The 19,679-nt window shown below is 63.5% G+C and overlaps 1 protein-coding gene across 1 annotated transcript; it reads left to right on the top strand.

Moving 5' to 3' along the window:
- The first annotated feature begins 1,735 nt into the window (after positions 1–1,735).
- EPHB4 (EPH receptor B4) lies at positions 1,736–19,401 on the top strand. Its single transcript, XM_038386157.2, has 17 exons — positions 1,736–1,802; positions 2,728–4,752; positions 6,809–6,879; positions 7,713–8,397; positions 9,351–9,506; positions 10,358–10,687; positions 11,146–11,267; positions 11,738–11,903; positions 12,824–12,926; positions 13,105–13,172; positions 13,341–13,454; positions 14,341–14,588; positions 15,177–15,392; positions 16,317–16,466; positions 16,637–16,830; positions 17,230–17,385; positions 18,142–19,401. Exons 2-17 carry the CDS (start codon positions 4,701–4,703, stop codon positions 18,263–18,265), a joined length of 2,955 nt encoding a protein of 984 aa, XP_038242085.1. The 5' UTR covers positions 1,736–1,802; positions 2,728–4,700; the 3' UTR covers positions 18,266–19,401.
- The last annotated feature ends 278 nt before the right edge of the window (positions 19,402–19,679 follow it).

The raw sequence follows: 19,679 nt of genomic DNA, 5'->3' as shown, positions 1-19,679 counted from the left end.
CAGCTCTGGGCCCCCCCAACTCTGCTGGTGCCCCTCACTCCCGACCCACAGCCCCTGCTAGCCCAGCCCTAGGTTGCTGGAAGGGGGGGCAGACGTGAGGGGGAGGGTGGGTTCTGGGTGCTGGGTGGGGAGGAATCGCCCTTGGGTGTTGGCAGTACAGGGCTTTGACACACAGGGGGCAGTTCCCACGGCAGCCAGCAGGGGGGGCATGCCCACTTGACTGCATCTCCCCCCCCCGCCCAACACACACACACACACAGCACAGCACAACACAACACAACACAACACAACACACTGTCCCCCGGCACATACACACAGCACAACCTCCAACAAGCCCCCTACACTTTCTCTCTCTCTCTCTCTCTCACACACACACACACAAACAACTCACCCTCCAGCAACCACCTCTCCACATACACAACACAACACATCACGCTGCCCCGGGTACACACAGCACAGCCTGCAACGACCTTCTACACACACACACACACACACACACACACAGACTTAAACACACACACCACAACCTCCAACCACCCCTCTACACACACACACACACAGACTGCAACAACCCCTCTACACACACACACACACACACACAGACTGTAACAACCACTGTAACACACACACCACAACCTCCAACCACCCCTCTACACACACACACACACAGACTGCAACAACCCCTCTACACACACACACACACACACACAGACTGTAACAACCACTGTAACACACACACCACAATCTCCAACCACCCGTCTACACACACACACACAGAGACTGCAACAACCCCTGTAACTCACACACCACAACCTCCAACCACCCCTCTATACACACACAGACACAGAGACTGCAACAACCCCTGTAACACACACACCACAACCTCCAACCACCCCTCTACACACACACACACAGAGCCTGCAACAACCCCTGTAACACACACACACACAGACTGTAACAACCACTGTAACACACACACCACAATCTCCAACCACCCGTCTACACACACACACACACACAGAGACTGCAACAACCCCTGTAACTCACACACCACAACCTCCAACCACCCCTCTATACACACACAGACACAGAGACTGCAACAACCCCTGTAACACACACACCACAACCTCCAACCACCCCTCTACACACACACACACAGAGCCTGCAACAACCCCTGTAACACACACACCACAACCTCCAACCACCCCTCTACACACACACACAGAGCCTGCAACAACCCCTGTAACACACACACCACAACCTCCAACCACCCCTCTACACACACACACAGAGCCTGCAACAACCCCTGTAACACACACACCACAACCTCCAACCACCCGTCTACACACACACACAGAGACTGCAACAACCCCTGTAACACACACACCACAACCTCCAACCACCCCTCTACACACACACACAGAGACTGCAACAACCCCTGTAACACACACACCACAACCTCCAACCACCCGTCTACACACACACACAGAGCCTGCAACAACCCCTGTAACACACACACCACAACCTCCAACCACCCCTCTACACACACACACACGGAGCCTGCAACAAGCCCTATACATATACACACACACACACACTCCACACAACACAGCACAGCACATCGCGCTGCCGCGGTACACACAGCACCGCCTCCAGCAATCCCCCCCCCCCCCCCCACACACACACACACACACACACAGCCCTACGTACCCCCCTCCCGCCCCCCCACACCCCGCCCCTCCCGCAGACCCCTCCCCTCCCTCCCGCAACTGGACGGAGAAAGTTGCGAGCCGCTACCCGGGGTGAGCGGGGGTAACTCGCGGGCTGCGCGGGGTGTTTTTTTTTGGGGGGGAGAGCCCCAGGGCGGGAGTGAAGGGGGGGGGATGTTCAGCCCCCACCGATCTGCAGCCGGGACCTCAGGGCAGGGTCCCGGGGTAGCGGCTTGCGGCTGCGGGCTGGGGGGGTCGGGTTTGCAAAGATTTGGGGTCCTCCCCAGCCAGGATCTCAGGGTGCTGTCGGGCAGGGCGAAGACTCATTCTGGGGGGGGACAAGATTTTTGGGGGTGGGGCTGAGTTGTGCCCAGATCTGGGGCCGGGTGGGGGGCAGAGAGGAGAAAGTTATTGCAAAGAGTTTGCAGGTCTGGAAAGTGTTTTTGGGGGGTCGCTTCGCGCAAAGATCTAGGGGTCCCCCTGGAGGGACGAGGCTTTGGGGGGCTGCAGAGGTTTGGGGGGATTTTAGCCAAGGCTTAGGGGTGCAGCGTTGCTTTTGCCCAGCTCAGGGTGGGCGGGATTTAGGGGGAAGGGGGGACAACAGCTCTGCCAAGAGTTTGAGGGGGTTCTCAGCAAGATTTGGGGGGTCCCCTTTGAGGGCAGTGACTATGGGCAAAGCTTTGGGGAGGCAAGGCCCAGGTGTGAGGGAAGGGGGGCTCACTGTCCAGAGGCCGTGCTAGCCCATTGGGGCGGTCCCTAAATATTTGGGTCCCACTTGAGCTGCGTGGATCCCTAAGCAATTGCTTAGTCCACTGACACCTGGCTTCGGCTTTGCTTAGTCTGGCAGTACTTTTCACAAAGGTTGGGGGGTGCTCTGCATATTTGGTGGGGCCAGGTAGGAATTGGGGGGCTCTTCTTGCAAAGAGCTGGAAGGGGGACAAACTCCTGAGCCAAGCGCTGACGCCTTCCCCCTGCCTGGACGCTAGTTTGGTTTTTTTTTCTTTCCTTCTTTTTCCAGCTGCCTCCAAAAATCTTGGGGTCCCCCCCATTGCTTCCTTTGTCCATGGGGCTGGGGGGTCCAGCCCAGCCAGACCCCTTCACCCCACTTGGGACCGGCTTGTGGGAGCGCCCCTAGTCCTCCTGGGGGCTGCTTCATTTTTCTGGACTTGCCCATTGTCCGCGGCGCGGGATTATTTCCGGACCAGCTATTCCCGACCCAGGCCCTTTTCTGGGGATCAAAGTGTCCCTGACGCGGAAGGTTTCCGGACCCACTGCTCTAGACCCAGGACTTTTCCGGAGCTCCGAGACGCCGGACATTTTAGGGGAACCCAGCTCAAGGAATTTCTCCAGAATCAACTTTTTGCCAGACTCTGAAAGTTTTGGAGAATTCGATTTTGCTAGACGGACAGAGTTTAGCTCCACTGATTTGCTAGAGTCGACATTTGTAGGGAAACCTGACCCCCACCCCCTGCCCCCCAGAAACTTATTTTTGAGATTATTTTTTCTAGATTGGCAGGCAAATCTGGGTTTGTTTTTTCCCCCTTGACTGGGGAGAAATCTGGGTTATTTTTCTAGTTTGGGGTGAGATCGGGATTTAATATTTCTAGAGGGGAAGAAATCTCAGTTTAACTTTTCTGGATCAGGAAGAAATCCGGGCTTAAATTTTCTGGATCAGGGTGAAATCTGGGTTTTTTCCTATATTGGGAAGAAATCGGGTTTTTTCTAGATAGGGGAGAAATTGGGTTTAATTTTTCTGGATCAGAGTGAAATCTGAGTTCATTTTTTCTAGATTGACGGTGAAATTAGGGTTTGATTTTTTCTAGCTTGGGGCGAAATCTGGTTTTATTTTTTTCCAGATTGGGGAGAAATCTAGGTTTGATTTTTCTGGACCAGGGTGAAATCTGGTTTTTTTCCCCGAATCAGGGTGAAATCTGGGTTTATTTTTTTCTAGATTCGAGATAAATTGGGCTTTAATTTTTCTGGATCAAAGTGAAATCTGGGTTCATTTTTTCTAGATTGGCGGTGGAATCAGGGTTTGATTTTTTTCTAGATTGGAGAGAAATCTGAGTTCATTTTTTCTGGATCAGGGTGAAATTGGGGATTAATTTTTCTAGATTGGCGGTGAAATCAGGGTTTGATTTTTTCTAGTTTGGGGAAAATCTGGGTTTATTTTTTTTCTAGATTGTGTAGAAATCTCAGTTTAATTTTTCTGGACCAGGGTGAAAGCTGGATTTATTTTTTTTGTAAATGGGGGGGAATCAGGGTTTACTTTTTCTGGATCAGAGTGAAATCTGGGGTCATTGTTTTTAGATTGGCAGTGAACTCTGGTGTTTTTTTTTCTTGGATTGGGGCAGGGAAAACCAGGGTTTTTCTAGAGTTGGGGGAATCAGGGAGTCAGACAAATGTGAAGAGTTCAAACTTCCTAGACCAGGCCAAAATGGAGGATTAAAAGGTTTTGAGTTTAAGGGACATTCTGGGGTTTCGATTTTCGTAGACTGGGGAAAAAGTGATTGTTTCCCTCTAGACGAGGAGAAGATGGGGTGTCCATTTTGTGCTTGACAAAAGGCATTTGGGGGATTCGTTCTTCCAGATTAAAGACATGGGGGGGGCTAATCTGCTTGTTAGCCTAGGGAGAATTTCCTCTAGATTACCAAAAATTGGGGAGGGAGGGAGTTGATTTTTCCACACCAGAAATTTATTCACAGGTTAATCTTTTCCAGACTCGGTCATTTATTAGGACGTAAATATTCTTGTGGGTCGAATTTTCAGGCTATCTGGGGGTAGCTGAGTCCTTCCATATAGCGGACAATCTGGGGGATTCAATATTCCCAGATCAAGGCGGTTTCGGGGGCCAAGCTTTCCGGCCGAAGGGTTATTTTTCTGGAGTAAAGTTTCCCCGATTGGGAATTTTCTCCCCCCGCCCGGTTGGTTGATCAGGATTTCCCGACAGCAGCTTTTCCCCTGCCAAGGAATTCTGGATTGCCCCGAGCCATGGAGGTCTGGCTGCTTTGTCTCTGGATCCCCCTCACTCAGGCAGTGGAAGGTGAGTGGAAATTGGGGAGGTTTGGGCAGGTTTCCGTGTCTTTGGGAGCCAGGACTCCTGGGTTCTCTCCCTGGCTCTGGGAGGGGAGTGGGGGCTGTTGGGTGAAAGCAGGGGGGCTGGGAGCCAGGACTCCTGGGTTCTGTCCCCAGCCCTGGGAGCGGAGTGGGGGCTGGCGGGTTGGGTTGGGGGGGGTTGCAGCCATCCATCCCGTCTGCTCAGCTCTCCCCTGAGGTTTGATTGACTGTGTTTTTTACACTAACACAAAGTGGGCTTGGAAAAGTTCACTTCCATCTCCAAAAGTTTCTTTCTTTCTTTCTTTCTTTCTTTCTTTCTTTCTTTCTTTCTTTCTTTCTTTCTTTCTTTCTTTCTTTCTCTGAAGATCTGCTGCAGAAAAGGAGCAGCGCGCGGAAGCTGGCTTGTTGAAAAAGAAAACAGGCCTGGAAAGAAATGTGAAGGAAAACAAGAAAAACAACAACAACCCCACCACCCACCCTCTTCCACTCTTTTTTTCATTCTTTCTTCCTCGGGGTTTGTTCTGCTGAGTGAACATTTTTGCCTTTGAAAACTTTGTCTCCCTGCCGCCCAGCTCCTGGTGAATCTTTTCTCCTTCATTAACCCCCCCGTCTCGCTCTTTCTTTCCCCCTGCCCCCCAAAAGCCCTTTACAGATTTATCTTACTCCTGGATTTTGCCTCTGTCTTTTGCTCCATCCCTTTGTCCTCCAGCCTTTCAGCCCAGGACTCCTGGGTTCTCTCCCCGGCTCTGGCAGGAGAGTGGGAGCTGGTGGGTTAGAGCAGGGGGGCTGGGTGCCAGGACTCCTGGGTTCTCTCCCCGGCTCTGGGAGGGGAGTGGGGGCTGGTGGGTTAGAGCAGGGGGGCTGGGTGCCAGGACTCCTGGGTTCTCTCCCCGGCTCTGGCAGGAGAGTGGGAGCTGGTGGGTTAGAGCAGGGGGGCTGGGTGCCAGGACTCCTGGGTTCTCTCCCCGGCTCTGGGAGGGGAGTGGGGGCTGGTGGGTTAGAACAGGGGGGGCTGGGAGCCAGGACTCCTGGGTTCTCTCCCCAGCTCTGAGAGGGGAGCAGGGGCTGGTGGGTTAGAGCAGGGGGGGCTGGGAGCCCAGACTCCTGGGTTCTCTTCTCAGTGTTAGTCCCATAAAGTGGGAACACCTGTCCTTGCCCAGGGATTTAATCCCTTTCTTCCACCCCCAATTCTTTGTGGGGCTGGCAGCATTCGAACTCGCAGCCCAAGGCAGCTGGGCCGGGGTTCCCTCTTGGCCCTGGCATGGAGTAGGGTGTGAATCCGGAGAGAACCCAGGAGTCCTGGCTCCCAGCCCCCCCCCCCCCCCCCCTGCTTGAACACCGGGCAGGCTCAGAGGCTGGGAGTTCGTTCACATCTGGCTCGGATTTAGCCGGGGACGGGGAGGGAGGAGAACACAGATTTCGGGGGGAGGGGTCACGCTCTGGCAGCTGGAGCCAGGAGGCCCAGGAGGGGATGTGGGGGGCTGGAGCTGGGGCCAGATGGGAGCCGGCGCCCCCTAGAGGGGACAGGCCCCAGGCCCCATTCCCCGCCCCCCTGAGCAGCCAGTCCCCGGCCAGTTGCTGGTTTCCCCGTGTGGCCCCCAGGCCCGACACGCCATGGAGTGGGACAGACGCCTCGCACGGCCGTGCGAGCGTGCAGCACCAGAGCCGTGCGAAGGAGCCTGCGGGAAAGCGAGACAGGCATCTCCGTGAGCTGCTGTGCCCCCTGGAAGGCCTCAGTATACCCCTGGGGTACACGGCCCCCCCCGGGTCAGACCCTCGGCCAAAGTAGACTCAGATTCACCCTGTAATGACCCAACACTCACCACCCCACAACACCCATGAGCCTGGGTCTGGGGGACAAGAATTGTGACTGCATGGGAAAGCATTCAGGGGTTCGCTCCCTGGCTCTGGGGGGGGAGCGGGGGCTGGTGGGTTAGAGCAGGGGGGCTGGGAGCCAGGACTCCTGGGTTCTCTGCCCTTCACTCCAGACCAGCAGGGCCCCCCTTTTTTCATCTCCCCTCATCACTTTTTCTGTTTCCCAGAGACCTTGCTGAACACCAGGCTGGAGACATCGGATCTGAAATGGACGACGTACCCCCAAACTGATGGCCAGGTGAGGGGGCTGGCGGGAAGCAGGGACAGGTGAAGGGGATGTGGGGGGAAGGGGGCTGGGGAGAGGGGTCCAGTATTGTGTTGGAGGAGGCCGGTCGGGTCGCAGGCTCTGAGAGATGGGGGAGGCTGGGAAGGGGGGATCCCAGGTTGTAGGGAGTGCGGTGGGTTCTGGGAGGGAGGGGATGTGGGGAGGTTTGGGGGGGTATGTGGAGGAATAGGGGGTGCTGGGTGTCTGGCCACCCCACTGACTGAACTATGTCCCCATCCCTGTGCTCTGCCCCCTGTCTCCTCCCCCTGCACCCCATCCCCCCATCTCTCCCTCCCCCCTGGACTCCATCCCCTCTTCTCCCCCTGCACCCCATCTCCAAATCACGTGCTCTCTGCCCCATCTCCTGCTCCTGCACCCCATCTGCCCCTGCACCCCATCCCCCTCTCTCTGTCCCCCCGCCCCATCTCCTCCCCCTGCCACCCATCCCCCCATCTCCCCCTGCACCCCATCCCACATCTCTCTGCTCCCCTGCACCCCATCTCCGAATCGCCTGCTCTCTGCCCCCGCCTCCTCCCCCTGCCCCTCGTCTCCCCCATCTCTGAATTCCCTGTTCTCTGCCTCCTGCACCCCATCTCCTCCCCCTGCACCCCATCCCCCATCCCCCCATCTCCCCCTGCACCCCATCCCCCCATCTCCCCCTGCACCCCATCTCTCTGTCCCCCCTGCACCCCATCTCCGAATCGCCTGCTCTCTGCTCCCCGTCTCTGCATTCCCCGTTCTCTGCCCCCCTGCGCCCCATCTTGTCCCTCTCCCCATCCTTTCTCGGCGCCCCCGCCCCCCGGCAGTGGGAGGAGCTGAGCGGGCTGGACGAGGAGCGCCAGCACTCGGTGCGGACCTTCGAGGTGTGCGCGGTGGAGGGCCCGGGCCGGGAGGCCTGGCTCCGCAGCGGCTTCGTGCCCCGCCGGGGGGCGGCCCACGTCTACGCCGAGCTGCGCTACACCGTGGTGGAGTGTTTCTCCCTCCCGCGCCCGGCCCGCGCCTGCAAGGAGACCTTCAACGTCTTCTTCTACGAGGCCGACCGGGACCTGGCCACGGCCACCGACCCGCCCTGGCTGGAGAACCCCTGGGTCAAGGTGGACACGGTGGCGGCCGAGCACCTGACCCGCAAGCGCCCGGGGGCCGAGGCCACGGGGAAGGTCAACGTCAAGACCCTGCGGCTGGGGCCGCTGGCCAAAGCCGGCTTCTACGTGGCCTTCCAGGACCAGGGAGCCTGCATGGCGCTCCTCGGCGTCCGGCTCTATTTCAAAAAGTGCCCCGGAGCCGTGGCCCGGCTGGCCGCCTTCCCGGAGACGGTGCCCCGGGAGCTGGTGACGCCCGTGGCCGGCACCTGCGTGGCCGGGGCCGGGCCGGAGGGGCCCGGGCCCCTCAGCATGTACTGCCGGGAGGACGGGCGCTGGGCCGAGCACGCGCCCGCCGGCTGCGGCTGCCTGGCCGGGCACCAATCCGCCGAGGGGAACACGCAGTGCCGAGGTGCGGCCCCCCGGACGCCGGGGTTCGGCGGGGCGGCCGGGTTCGCTTCTGGGGGGGACGGGGACGTGGATGCCTGGATTCTGAGGGGGGCGGAGGTTCTGGGGGGAGACCGGACACTGGGGTTCTGCGGGGAGGTGGGGGGTGGATGCTGGGGTTCCGAGGTGGCCCGGATGCCTGGGTTCCTGGGATGGGGAGGCAGAAACCTGGGTTCTGGGGGAGGGTCAGATGCTGGGGTTCAGAGAGACTGGATGCCAGGATTTCGGGGTGCCACACACTGGGGTTCCCAGGGTGGGAGCCCAGATGCTGGGGTTCTGTGTGTGGGGGTGGACACCAGGGTCCTGGGGGGGGCCAGACACCGGGGTACAATGGGAGATGGATGCTGGGGTTCAGGGGGGATGGATGGCACGGTTTGGGGGTGCCAGACACTGGGGTTCCCAGGGTGGGGGGCTGGACGCTGGGGTTCCGGGGGGCTCTGGTGGCTCAGGTTCTGGAGCAGCTGGATACTTGGGTTCTGGGGGCCCCGGATGCCTGGGTTCCAGGTTGGGAGGGAACAATTGTGGGTTCTCCAGTGGCGGGTCTAGGAAGTAGGTGCTGGGATCTAGCCACAAATTGGGGTGAGGGGCAGGACTCCTGGGTTCTCTCCCTGGGGAGCGGTAGGGTCAATCCAACCCCTCACACGCGGGGCTTGTGGGGAACACCCCATTCCACCCCCCGCACCAGCCGCCCCCTGGGAGAGGCGCCTCTGGGACACGGGACCTTTGAACACCTGGCCAGGGCCCCCCCAGAGCCAGAGGCTGGCGGAGAAAGAATCCAAACTATGTGGGGGGGAGCAGACACAAAGGGGGGACAAGTGGTGCCGAGATGCGCCCACCTCTGGGGCGGGGGAGGGCCTGGGGGCGGTTTAACCCTTTGCTTCCCAGGAAGGAGCCGTCTGACCCTTTTTGTCTCGCCAGCCTGTGCCCCAGGCACCTTCAAGGCTACGCGGGGGGAGGGCTCCTGCCAGCCCTGCCCCCCCTACAGCCATTCCTCCGCGCCCGGCTCTGCCATCTGCTCCTGCCGCAACGGGTACTTCCGCGCCAGCGCCGACCCGCCCGGCTCCCCCTGCACCAGTGAGTCACCCTGGGAGGGGAGTGGGGGCTGGTGGGTTAGAGCAGGGGGCTGGGAGCCCGGACTCCTGGGTTCTCTCCCCAGCTCTGGGAGGGGAGTGGGGGGCTGGGGGTTAGAGTACGGGGGGCTGGGAGCCAGGACTCCTGGGTTCTCTCCCCAGCTCTGGGAGGGGAATGGGGGGCTGGGGGTTAGAGCACGGGGGGCTGGGAGCCCAGACTCCTGGGTTCTCTCCCAGCTCTGGGAGGGGAGTGGGGGTCTGGAGTTAGAGCACGGGGGGCTGGGAGCCAGGACTCCTGGGTTCTCTCCCAGCTCTGGGAGGGGAGTGGGGGCTGGTGGGTTAGAGCAGGGGGGGCTGGGAGCCAGGACTCCTGGGTTCTCTCCCCGGCTCTGGGAGGGGAGTGGGGGCTGGTGGGTTAGAGCAGGGGGGGCTGGGAGCCAGGACTCCTGGGTTCTCTCCCAGCTCTGGGAGGGGAGTGGGGGCTGGTGGGTTAGAGCAGGGGGGCTGGGAGCCAGGACTCCTGGGTTCTCTCCCAGCTCTGGGAGGGGAGTGGGGGCTGGTGGGTTAGAGCAGGGGGGGCTGGGAGCCAGGACTCCTGGGTTCTCTCCCAGCTCTGGGAGGGGAGTGGGGGCTGGTGGATTAGACCGGGGGGGCTGGGAGCCAGGACTCCTGGGTTCTCTCCCCGGCTCTGGGAGGGGAGCGGGGGGCTGGGAGTTAGAGCAGGGAGGCTGGGAGCCAGGACTCGTGGGTTCTCTCCCAAGCTCTTGGAGGGCAGTGGCAGTTGGGAGGTGAGACCCGGGGGGGGCTGGGACCCCGGACTCCTGGGTTCTATCTCTCTCGCCCCTGCCCCCGCAGCAACCCCGTCGGCCCCGCGCAGCATCGTGGCCCGGCTCAACGGCTCGGTGGTGGCGCTGGCCTGGAGCGAGCCCCTGGAGAGCGGGGGCCGGCGGGACGTGACCTACAACGTGCTCTGCTCCGAGTGCCCCGAGGGGCTGCCCTGCCGGCGCTGCGCCCGTCTGAGCTTGGCCCCCGGCGCCGTGGGGCTGGCGGAGCCGGGAGTGACGGTCCAGGGGCTGCTGCCCTACGTCACCTACACCTTCGAGATCCAGGCCGTCAACGGGGTGTCGGACCTGAGCCCCAACCCGCCCCAGGCCGAGCTGGTCAACGTCACCACCAGCAAGGACGGTGAGTGGCGCCCCCCGCTCCCGACCCGCAGCCCCCCGGCCCCGCCGGAACCCTCCGCTCCCGAACCGCAGCTCTCCCAGCCCCGCCAGCGCCCCCCGCTCCCGACCCGCAGCCCCCCGGCCCCGCCGGAACCCCCCCGCTCCCGAACCGCAGCTCTCCCAGCCCCGCCAGCGCCCCCCGCTCCTGAACCACAGCCCCCCGGCCCTGCCGGCACCCCCCCACTCCCGACCCGCAGCCCCCCGGCGCTCCCCGCTCCTGACCCGCAGCCCCGCCAGCGCCCCCCGCTCCCGACCCGCATCCCCCCCGGCGCCCCCCGCTCCCGACCCGCAGCCCCCCGGCCCCGCCGTCACCCCCCTGCTCCCGACCCGCAGCCCCGCCAGCGCCCCCCGCTCCCGACCCACATCCCCCCGGCGCCCCCCGCTCCCGAACCGCAGCCCTGATGTGCCGTCTCCCCCCAGTGCCCCTGCCCGTCGACAGGGTCCAGGGGTCTCTCTCCCCAACTGGGATGGTTCTGAGCTGGCCGGTGCCGCAGCCCCCCAGCGGACGTATCCTGGACTACGAGGTGAAATACTACGAGAAGGTGAGTGGGGGGGAGTCGGAGGGGGGCGGTGGGGGGAGGCTCCTGGAGGGATTGGGATTTGGGCTGTGGGAGGGGGACAGAACTGGGGGAGGGGGATTGTGGTTGGGGGAAGGGGACTGGGGGAGGGGATCAGGAGAGGGTTTGTGGGGGGGTGAGGTGAGGATCAGGAGGGGGAGGGGACCAGGGGAGGGGATCAGGAGGGGAGTTGTGGGAGGGTGAGAAGAGGATTGGGAGGGGGGCTGTGAGAGGGGGAGGGGATCGGGTAAGGGGGTAGGGGGAGGGGATCGGGAGGTGTGTGGGGGGTTGTGGGAGGGGGAGGGTATCAGGAGGGAGGTGGGGGGCTGTGGGAGGGGGAGGGGATCGGGAGGGGAGATGTGGGGGGCTGAGGGGAGGATCGGGGGGGGCAGTGAGCGGGAGGGGAGGTGTCTGCGCTGCAGAGCCGGGACCGATCCCCCATTTATCCCCCCCAGGGCGCGGCGAGCGGGGAGTCCCCCATGTTTGTGAAGGCATCGGAGGCCCGGGTGACACTGGAGGGGCTGCGCCGTGGGGCGTCCTATGGGGTGCGGGTCCGCGCCCGCTCTGAGGCCGGCTACGGGGACTTCGGGCCGGAGTTCCTCGTTCCCGTGCAGGGCAGTGGTGAGTGACCCCCCCGGCCGCCCCCAGCTCTGGCCCAGCCCCCCCCCCCCAGCCCTCCTCAGGCCTGAATCTCCCCCGGAGCGTCTGGATCCAACCATCGTCGACACTCACGCGGGCCCCGGGAGACGCAACCAGGGCGTTGGGCCCAGGGGCGAGGTTCAGATGGTGCCAGGTTGCCCAAGGAGGAAGTTTGCACGTGGAGGATGGTTGCACAAGGATGAAGGTTGCACGTGGAGGATGATTGCACAAGGATGAAGGTTGCACATGGGTGCCAGGTTGCACGAGGAGGAAGGTTGCTCGGGGGTGCCAGGTTGCCCGTGGTGGAAGGTTCCTCGGGGTTGCCAGGTTGCACAAGGATGAAGATTGCATGTGGGTACCAGGTTGCACGTGATGGAAGGTTGCTTGGGGGTGCCAGGTTGCACGAGGAGGAAGGTTGTATGAGGGTGACAGGTTGCCCGAGGAAGAAGGTTGCACAGGGTGCCAGGTTGCATAAGCAGGATGCTTGCACGGGGATGCCAGGTTGCACGAGGAGGAAGGGTCCACATGGATACCAAGTTGTCCGTGATGGCAGGCTGCCGGCGAGGGTGGAGACACGATTTTCCACTGCCTGGCAGCGCTGCTGCACCCCATCTGCCATCTGGGTTCCTTGCGCCGCCCCATTCGCCTGCCACGATCTGCCCCCGCATCCCAGGGGCTGGCTCCCATTGCCCCCCGTGGGCAGATCAGAGTGTGGTACCCCCCTTGTGGCCTGTTCCAGTACAGCAGGTGCCCTGCCTCAGTTTCCCCACCCAGGCCCTTTGGCTTCTCGGTGCCCGCCAGGCCGGGTAGTCTCTCCCACTGAGCCAGGCAGGTTAGTGGGGGGGATGCTGACCTGACCCCCCCACCCCAGGGCAGCGCCCTGACAGCGTCTCTCTCCCCAGAAGCGGGGGGCCGGGCGGAGCAGCTGGGGCTGATCGTGGGGGCGGCCGCCGTGGGGGCCCTGCTGGTGCTGGCTGTGGTGGCAGTGGCTGTGATCTGTGTCAGGTGAGACCCCCCACCCCCCCGGAGCGTGTGGGGGTGGGAGGGGGCGCTTGGGGGGCAGGGAGGGGTCTGGCGGGGGTGGAGGGATGGGGATGGGCAGGTCCAGTCACGTCCTCCCCTGGGGTGTTTGGGGCGGGGTATCTCTTGGCTGCCCCCCAACTCTGTCTCCCTCCCCCGGCAGGAAGCACGGGGCAGGGGGCCGCGACCCTGAATACTCGGACAAACACAGCCAGTACCTCATTGGGCATGGTGAGTGGGGGGGAACAGGGGGCAGGGAAGAGGGGTGGGGTTTGGGGGTGGGTGAGGGGGTTGGCGGGGGGCAGGGCAGAAGGAGGGGGTGGGGGTGAGTGGCCGGTGGGGTCCGCGTCTGGGGGCATTTGGCTTTAACCGCTCCCACCCCCGGTGCTCCCTCCCCAGGCACCAAACTCTACATCGACCCCTTCACCTACGAGGACCCCAATGAGGCCGTGCGGGAATTCGCCAAAGAGATCGACATCTCCTACGTGAAAATCGAGGAGGTGATCGGAGCCGGTGAGCCCTGAACCCCCAAACCAGCCCCTGAACCCCCACACCCACCTCTGAACCCCCAAACCGGTCCTTGAACTCCCAAACTGCCCCTGAGCCACCAACCCCCTGCCCTCTCAAGTTCATGGCTTCTGCTCCACCAAATCCACCGTCCCTGCGACCGGGGTCCTGGAGGGGCGGGGGGGCCCATGCTGCGGTTGCTCAGCTGGGGCAATCCCCCAAAAACGGGTGGTTATTTCTAATCATTCGACCCACCTGGTTACCCAGATGCCAAATGCGCTGGTCCCCTTAAAGCGCCCCCAGCCTTTGGGCTCCCCGATCGGCTGGGCCATGTCAAGGACGGGAAGGATGATTAGAAATCTGGTTCGTTCTCTAAGAAGTTCTCGGACATGTCGCCCCCACCAGGCCAATGAATTGGTCGCTTCTCAGCCGAATCCGCATGGAGCCAGGGACCCCTTGGGCTCATGGCTCCGGTGGCTCCCAGATCGGGGTCCTAGCGTTTTGCCAGCCTCCCGGCAGGCTCCGGCAAAGCCTCTTTGAAGTTAGTGCCCGGGATTGGCACCCGGCAGCTGCCCGTCTCCTGCCATTGGCAGGCGCGGTGAAGCCAGGGGGTGTCACGACGTTCGCGGTGCGTCAAAACGGCGAGATATCCTCTGTCGCTGAACAAACGACTCATTTCATTCCTTCGCTTCCTCCTTCTCTCCTTTTTCTCTCTCGGCTCGTTGGTTCTTTCCCTCTTTCTCCCCGTCTTGTTCTTTCTTTCTTTCTTTCTTTCTTTCTTTCTTTCTTTCTTTCTTTCTTTCTTTCTCATTCATCTCTTTTCTTTTTCTTTCTTTCTGCCCGCCTCATTCTCTTTCTCTCTCTCTGTCTCGTTCCCCCTTTCCCTCGGCAGGGGAGTTCGGGGAGGTCTGCCGGGGCCGGCTGAAGGTGCCCGGGAAGAAGGAGAGCTGCGTGGCCATCAAGACACTGAAGGGGGGGTACACGGAGCGGCAGCGCCGGGAGTTCCTCAGCGAGGCCAGCATCATGGGGCAGTTCGAGCACCCCAACATAATCCGGCTGGAGGGGGTGGTGACCAGCAGCACCCCGGTCATGATCCTCACCGAGTTCATGGAGAACGGGGCACTTGACTCCTTCCTGCGGGTATGGGGGACCCCAGTATGGGGGGAGGGACCCCCCCAAACCACCCAGATCATGGTGAATGGGGTCCTTGGGTTCTTTTTTGGGGTACAGGAGACCCTGGAATCCAGGGCAGGGGCCCCTGAACTACAGGGGGGACCCAAAAGCGCCCACATGCTGTGCCCCCACCCATCTAGAGCAGTGCAATGCTCTTCTGGCCCCACCCCCTGGGGCCCCTCCCCTGCCTCTGTGACCCCACCCTGTGGGGTCCTGCCCCTGTCATCCCACCCACCGACTTGGGGCCCTGCCCCTGCCTGTGTGACCCCAGCCCCGGGCTCCTGCCCCTGCTTCTGTAGCCCCGCCCCCCAGCCCCTGTCCCTGTCGCCCCACCTCCACGCCCTGGGGCCCCGCCCTTGCCTCTGCGACCCCACCCCCCGGGGTCCAGCCCCTGCTTCCGTAGCCCCGCCTCCACCCCCTGGGGCCCCACCCCTGCCACTATGACCCCGCCCCCAGGCCCACCACTGCCTCTGAGGCCCCGCCCCCTCTTGCGGCTCCACCCCTGCCCCTGGGGCCCCGCCCCCTGCGCTGACCCCGCCCCCATCTCCCCCCCAGCTGAACGAGGGGCAGTTCGCGCCCATCCAGCTGGTGGGCATGCTGAGGGGCATCGCCTCGGGGATGCGCTACCTGGCCGAGATGAGCTACGTCCACCGGGACCTGGCCGCCCGCAACATCCTGGTCAACTGCAACCTGGTCTGCAAAGTCTCCGACTTCGGCCTCTCCCGCTTCCTGGAGGAGAACTCCTCCGACCCCACCTACACCAGCTCCCTGGTAGGGCCCGGACGCCGGGGTTCTCTCCCGGCTCTGGGAGTGGGGCTGGTGGTTAGAGCAGGGGGGCTGGGCACCCGGACTCCTGGGTTCTCTCCCCGGCTCCGGGGCTGGTGGGTTAGAGCGGGGGGGGCAGGGAGCCAGGACTCCTGGGTTCTCTCCCCAGCTCTGGGAGGGGAGTGGGGGCTGGTGGTTAGAGCAGGGGGGGCTGGGAGCCAGGACTCCTGGGTTCTCTCCCCGGCTCCGGGAGGAGAGCTGGGGCTGGTGGGTTAGAGCAGGGGGGGCTGGGAGCCAGGACTCCTGGGTTCTCTCCCCGGCTCTGGGAGGGAAGCAGGGGCTGGGTGGTCGGAGCCGGAGGGGGTGGGAGCCAGGACTCCTGGGTTCTCTCCCCGGCTCTGGGAGGGAAGCAGGGGCTGGGTGGTCGGAGTAGGGGGGGCTGGGAGCCAGGACTCCTGGGTTCTCTCCCCGGCTCTGGGAGGGGAGTGGGGACTGGTGGTTAGAGCAGGGGGGGCTGGGAGCCAGGACTCCTGGGTTCTCTCCCCGGCTCTGGGAGGGAAGCAGGGGCTGGGTGGTCGGAGCCGGAGGGGGTGGGAGCCAGGACTCCTGGGTTCTCTCCCCGGCTCTGGGAGGGGAGTGGGGACTGGTGGTTAGAGCGGGGGGGGCTGGGAGCCAGGACTCCTGGGTTCTCTCCCCGGCTCTGGGAGGGAAGCAGGGGCTGGGTGGTCGGAGCAGGGGGGGCTGGGAGCCAGGACTCCTGGGTTCTCTCCCCAGCTCTGGGAGGGGAGTGGGGACTGGTGGTTAGAGCGGGGGGGGCTGGGAGCCAGGACTCCTGGGTTCTCTCCCCGACTCTGGGAGGGAAGCAGGGGCTGGGTGATCGGAGCGGGGGGGGGGTGGGAGCCAGGACTCTCTCACCCCCCTCCTCCCCAGGGCGGGAAGATCCCCATTCGCTGGACGGCCCCCGAGGCCATCGCTTTCCGCAAGTTCACCTCGGCCAGCGACGCCTGGAGCTACGGGATCGTCATGTGGGAGGTGATGTCCTTCGGGGAGCGGCCCTACTGGGACATGTCCAACCAGGACGTGAGTACGCCCCCCCCCGGCGAGCCTCCCCCCCTCCGCCATGGGCTGGGTCAGAGCAGTTCTGGCTGTAACCGGCCGCCCCGCCCCAGAGGTGGGCGCCTCTCGGCGCCGGGCGAGGGGTCCCCATTGAGTCCCCCCCCAGCTGTGTCTGAGCTGCGCCGTTCTCGCAGGTGATCAACGCCATCGAGCAGGATTACCGCCTGCCCCCCCCGGCCGCCTGCCCCACGGCGCTGCACCAGCTCATGCTGGATTGCTGGCAGAAGGAACGAAGTGCCCGGCCCCGCTTCGCCCAGATCGTCGGCTCCCTCGACAAGCTGATCCGCAACCCGGCCACGCTGCGCATCGTCGCCCGGGACGGCGGGGGGTGAGACCCTCGGGGGCTGAGATCTGGGGGGCTGGGACATGGGGGGCTGAGATATAGGGGGGCTGAGAGCAGCTGGGCCGGGGGCAGGGATGGGGGGCTGGGATATGGGGGGGATCAGAGTGGCTGGGCCTGCGGCAGGGATAGGGGTCCTGGGATATGGGGGCTGAGAGTGGCTGGGCCCTGGGCAGGACTGGGGGGCGTTGGGGAAAGGGAATGGCGGGGTTACGCACCATCTGCTCCCTTCGCCCCCGTCCCCCCGTTCTTTTGGGGTCCTACCGCACCTCCCCGGGGCAGGCCTCCAGCTGCCCCCCCAATTCCTGCCCCCTCATGGGATAAACCCCCCCAGTCTGGAGCAGAGCAGCCCCTGTATAACGACATGAACCCGGCCCCTGCCCCCAGGCCATCCCACCCCCTCCTGGACCAGCGGGCCCCCCACTACGCCGCCTTCGGCTCGGTCCGCGACTGGCTCCAGGCCATCAACATGGGCTGCTACGAGGAAAACTTCACCACGGCCGGATTCGGCTCCTTCGAGCTGCTTCGCCAGATCTCCAGCGAGTGAGTGACCCCCGGGGCCGCCGGGCGGGGGGCACTGGCTGGGCTCGGGGGGGCAGGGCTGGGCTAGCAGGGGCTGCGGGTCGGGAGTGGGGGGCACCGGCAGAGCTGGGGGGCAGGGGCTGCGGGTCGGGAGTGGGGGGCACCGGCAGAGCTGGGGGGCAGGGGCTGCGGGTCGGGAGTGGGGGGCACCGGCAGAGCTGGGGGGCAGGGGTTGCGGGTCGGGAGTGAGGGGCACCGGCACAGCTGGGGGGCAGGGGCTGCAGGTCGGGAGTAGGGGGCACCGGCAGAGCTGGGGGGCAGGGGCTCCGGGTAAGGAGTGAGGGGCACTGGCAGAGCTGGGGGGCAGGGGCTGCGGGTCTGGAGTGGGGGGCACCAGCAGAGCTGGGGGGCAGGGGCTCCGGGTAAGGAGTGAGGGGCACCGGCAGAGCTGGGGGGCAGGGGCTGCGGGTCGGGAGTGAGGGGCACCGGCACAGCTGGGGGGCAGGGGCTGCAGGTCGGGAGTAGGGGGCACCAGCAGAGCTGGGGGGCAGGGGCTCCGGGTAAGGAGTGAGGGGCACTGGCAGAGCTGGGGGGCAGGGGCTGCGGGTCTGGAGTGGGGGGCACCGGCAGAGCTGCGGGGGCAGGGCTGGGCTAGCAGGAGCTGCGTGTCGGGAGTGAGGGGCACCAGCAGAGCTGGGGGGCAGGGGCTGCGGGTCGGGAGTGGGGGGCACCGGCAGGGCTGGGGGGCTGCTAACCCCCCATCCTCTGCCCCCTCAGGGACCTGCTCCGAATCGGGGTGACCCTGGCCGGCCACCAGAAGAAGATTCTCTCCAGCGTCCAGAACCTGCGAATCCAAAACAAAACGGCCCCATCCGGGGGGGCTGCCGGGGGCCGATTCTGATCCGATTCAGGGCTTGCGTCCAGCCTGGTCCCCCAGAGCTGGGAACGAACCGGGCCCCGGGGTACCAACGGGACCCGGACTGCGCTGCAGGGGCAGGTCTCGAACCCAGAACTTGGGGGACCCCTGCCCCTCCCCCCCCAGCAGGGAGAATGTCGGGGGGGCGTGGCCTATTGGTGGAGGGTTCCAAGATGGCCGCCCTGTGGCCGAGTCCCAAGATGGCCGACAGGCCCTTCTGTCAATGGCCACGTTGGCCGCACTTCAGGCTCCCAAGATGGCTGCTCTTGCTTGGTTGCCGGGTAGCGCTCTGGACCCCGTCCGGTCCCAAGATGGCTGCCCGTTGGTGGTCGGGGGGGGGGGCTCCCAATATGGCCACTGCTGGTTGGGGTGACCAAGATGGCTGGTCTCCGAAGCTGGGTGATCAAGAATCCAAGATGGCCACTCTGCAGTTGGTCTCCAAGATGGCCGCCCCAGGAGCGAGATGGCCACCCTTTCGCCAGAAGCCCACCCCCAAGCCCCGGCATCTACTTGAATCTCTAGGCCCCTCCCCCACCATGGGGGGGCCTATAATCTTGGGGCTACCCCGCCATGAAGCCAAAGAGTGACTGTGGACAGTGGTGATGTCATGGCTGCCCAGTGATGTCATAGACTCGGGAGGGCCAGAACCGGGGGTGATGTCATCCCCCAGGGACTGCCTCGTGATGTCATCAGGAGCAGCTGTGATGTCACAGTCAGGATCCAGCCGGGCGATGTCATCGATCTGCATGGGGAGTCCAGTGATGTCATCTTTTGGGGCCTGTGAGGTCATCAGGCCGTGAGGTCATAGTGGCAGGACATTGGGGGACGCAGTGGGGGGGGCTGCTTTGTGAGGTCATCACTGGGCGCCGGGCTTTCACCTTCATATTGAAGGCGAATTTAACGGGGGATGGGGGGATTGTTGCGATTCGCTGTTGAACCAAAGTTCGGGGGTGGGGGAAAATTGGGGGGGTAATTTCCAGGCCCCCCCGCCACAGAGCTGGGACAGTGTGTGGGGTATCGGACTCCCACCCCCCCCCGAGCTGATGTGGAGTTGGGGTGTCCCCCCCCAAAATAAAGTGGGATTTACTCAGCTTTCTAAGGAAGTGGAATGAGGTAACACATGGGGGGGTTGATTTCATGTGGGGGCGGGGCTTCAGAGGGGGCGGGCCCTGTTCTAGCCCCACCCTCTCATGCGGGGCTGGTGGATTTTAGGCGTAGGTTGGTTTGGGGGCCACAGTGCGATCGGCGAGACACTAAACTGGGGGGCTGGGAGCCAGGACTCCTGGGTTCTCTCCCCGGCTCCGGGAGGAGAGCGGGGTGGGGCTGGGAGCCAGGAGTCCTGGGTTCTCTCCCCGGCTCCGGGAGGGGAGCAGGGGGGCCAGTAGCCAGGACTCCTGGG

This window comes from Dermochelys coriacea, chromosome 28, assembly GCF_009764565.3.
Source record: "Dermochelys coriacea isolate rDerCor1 chromosome 28, rDerCor1.pri.v4, whole genome shotgun sequence".
In the NCBI taxonomy this organism is placed as follows: Eukaryota; Metazoa; Chordata; order Testudines; family Dermochelyidae; genus Dermochelys; species Dermochelys coriacea.
Note: the sequence above shows the minus strand (reverse complement) of the source record. Positions and strands in the feature narration are given on the sequence as shown.